The sequence below is a fragment of the Ostrea edulis genome, chromosome 5 (genome assembly GCF_947568905.1).
Source record: "Ostrea edulis chromosome 5, xbOstEdul1.1, whole genome shotgun sequence".
Classification (NCBI taxonomy): domain Eukaryota; kingdom Metazoa; phylum Mollusca; class Bivalvia; order Ostreida; family Ostreidae; genus Ostrea; species Ostrea edulis.
This window is the reverse complement of record NC_079168.1, coordinates 29,993,831-29,996,374: the sequence shown is the minus strand read 5'-3', so window position 1 is coordinate 29,996,374 and position 2,544 is coordinate 29,993,831. Positions and strand designations below refer to the sequence as shown.

The window sequence follows — 2,544 nt, the reverse complement described above, 5'->3', positions numbered from 1 at the left end:
ATACGGGACTTTCGAGATACGTCTAAATGCGCCTTTTTCTTTCTATCTAATTTACACCCAGGCACTAAGCACCAATAGTGACTTGGATCGTCATCGTGGGACTGCGCATAGCTCTTTACGGACCGTCTACTAGCGAAACACCATTTGTATCGATGTCAACATTGCCCTACAATTGCTTACTTTACGTGACCGCGGTGTATACACGTCATCAAATCAGTCATTCCGACACATCCAGAACGTTCCGTATTCCGTCACTGTGACGTTATAGCAGTTTCCGACACGGGCTAGGCTTACTTGTTTTTGCTGACAAAAAATGTTTAAGGTGAAAGAGTAGGGTATACTATATCTGCATATGTGCATCGCCATGTTTGTTTAAATATGTATTACATGTAGCTCGTGGTAGAATTCATATTTGAAAATCTATTTCCTTAGGGTGTGCTTTGATAACCATGTAATACATCTTCTCTTGAACAAATTGTAAAATAAGTTTAATTCTGTTATTGGAGTAAGCAATATCGTAACGTTAAGGACAATCAATCAACTTGAAGGCTTTATCATTGCACAAGTACAATTCACTGTGATGAATGTTGTAAAAGATTTCTAGAATAATTAAACCACCGTATTTCTATCGTTTCTACTCGTGACACTAGTGCTTCGTGCGTTGGAGTCACTTTTATCCTCAGAGGCTTCCAAAACTAAATAGATGTTGGCTTTCCGGAGTCCAGACCGAAACACATCCAAAAGCGCCGAGCGAAACTGCTGACTCATGAAGAAAAATATCCAGAAGTTGCACGCATAACTCAATAAGGACAAGAGAGAAGAAATAGTGTCCCATTTAATATCGTCTTCCTTAGATAATATTCCTCTTTTTACGTCGCGAGAAAGCTCATCTGCATATATGAAATATGCTATGCCGTCCTGGATCTCAGTGATTAGAAAAATCACCAGAATAATGCAAATCAGAGCGGTGATTCTCTGTATTTGTGCTTTTTTCTGCGTTGCAACAGGTCCTATTTTCTGTCGCGTATACAGAAAGTACAACAACATCACGGTCGTGAACAGGAGAACGGCAACTGGAAGTACGCGATAAAGTAGTCCAGAAAATATATAGAATATCAAGTTTGACTTTTTAGAATCGCCAAATGCATTGATTAAACCACGTGACACATGTCTAACGCAACTGGACGGCAGCGATTCATTGTAATAGTAGTTCGTATAGATTGGAAGCTCGGCAATGTAGATACCAAAGGCTTCATAGAGATTAAGCAGGAACGAAACAGTAACAATCACAGCAATTTCTATAATTGTTGCCCGGTTGCTGCATATTCTGTTGTATTTGAAAGGCAATGCTACAGCCAGCAGACGCTGTGTGCCAAGAAGAGCAGTACACCAATTCGATGTCATTCTAAAAATCTGGTAAATAATATACAATACATGACTCGCTTTGCACCATCGATATGTGACGTAGAGATTCTGGTAGTTTTTAGCCATATTGAAATAGATTGCCTCCGGTAGCCGTGTCATACATATGATGGAATCCGAAATCGCCAGGGACGTCAGAACAACAGTGGTAGGAGAACGGGAACTTCGGAAGATGAAAACTGAGATCAGCAAAATGTTTGTTAGTATAGTAACAAGGGCTACGAAAAATGTTACATAGCCTCGTATCGGAATTTCCCAGTCTTCAACATACTCGTATTTTTGAGCGTAAAATTCCGAGTAGTATTCCAGAGGTTGGTAATAGTTCCCGGTCCCATCGTCCCCGTCAGAACCGTAGTAATATGTTTCGTCTCCGGTGTTATTCAGTCCGCTGAATGATGAATTTTGTTTGGTTTCGTTTATCATCCCGTTTATTTGATAGTATTTTCTATTGCATCTGTTTACTCAACAAAGAGTTGCTTTTTCAAATAACACAAACAATCAGCTGCTTGATAACTGATCTGTCAACACTGAAACCCTACATGTATATATATATAGTTTATATATATATACCTCTAAAGACACCGGAAGTGCGTATCTAATGGTGTCATTTAAGTGGTAGGGAAGGAACGCGGAAGATTGAATCAGAAGTAGTTCAGCCCTATGAATATGAAGGATTGTTATACTTTGACCTTAAACGAACCGCTTACTAATCAACCAATCTCTTCTACCTAATGTTATTTTTATATCCTTTTACCTGGTGACAAAGTCTGTCTGACTTATAAATAACCAACCTACATGTATATGCCTGGAGTTTGTGAAGTTAGGTTTAAAATCCAATTCTACATATGACCTGATTGTCATTACCATCTACGATTAATGAATTTTATGCAAACTCCAAATGTGATTTATAGTTTAGTTCCTACATTCCGTGAGATGTAACATTTCAGACATTACATATACAAAGTATAGATATATAGTACAATAGTATACCCGGTGTAAGAACATCACATATCATTGATTTCGTGAAAATTGTAATCGTAATTTATTTTCTTCAAAAAAACCAACAAATGTTTGCCTCAGTTAGTTAATTCTTAGGTAGTTGTACTACATAACCGTATCAAC

The 2,544-nt window shown here is 38.0% G+C and overlaps 1 protein-coding gene across 1 annotated transcript; it reads right to left on the bottom strand.

Moving 5' to 3' along the window:
• Nucleotides 1-471: 471 nt before the first annotated feature.
• LOC130054808 (sex peptide receptor-like) lies at nt 472-1,962 on the bottom strand. The gene has a single exon (XM_056165723.1). The coding sequence runs from the start codon at nt 1,843-1,845 to the stop codon at nt 610-612; it is 1,236 nt and encodes a 411-aa protein (XP_056021698.1). The 5' UTR covers nt 1,846-1,962; the 3' UTR covers nt 472-609.
• Between the last annotated feature and the right edge of the window lie 582 nt (nt 1,963-2,544).

What these genes read in the sequence shown, in the direction of transcription:
- LOC130054808 (XM_056165723.1), bottom strand. Translation starts at nt 1,845, where the DNA reads ATGATAAACGAAACCAAACAAAATTCATCATTCAGCGGACTGAATAAC.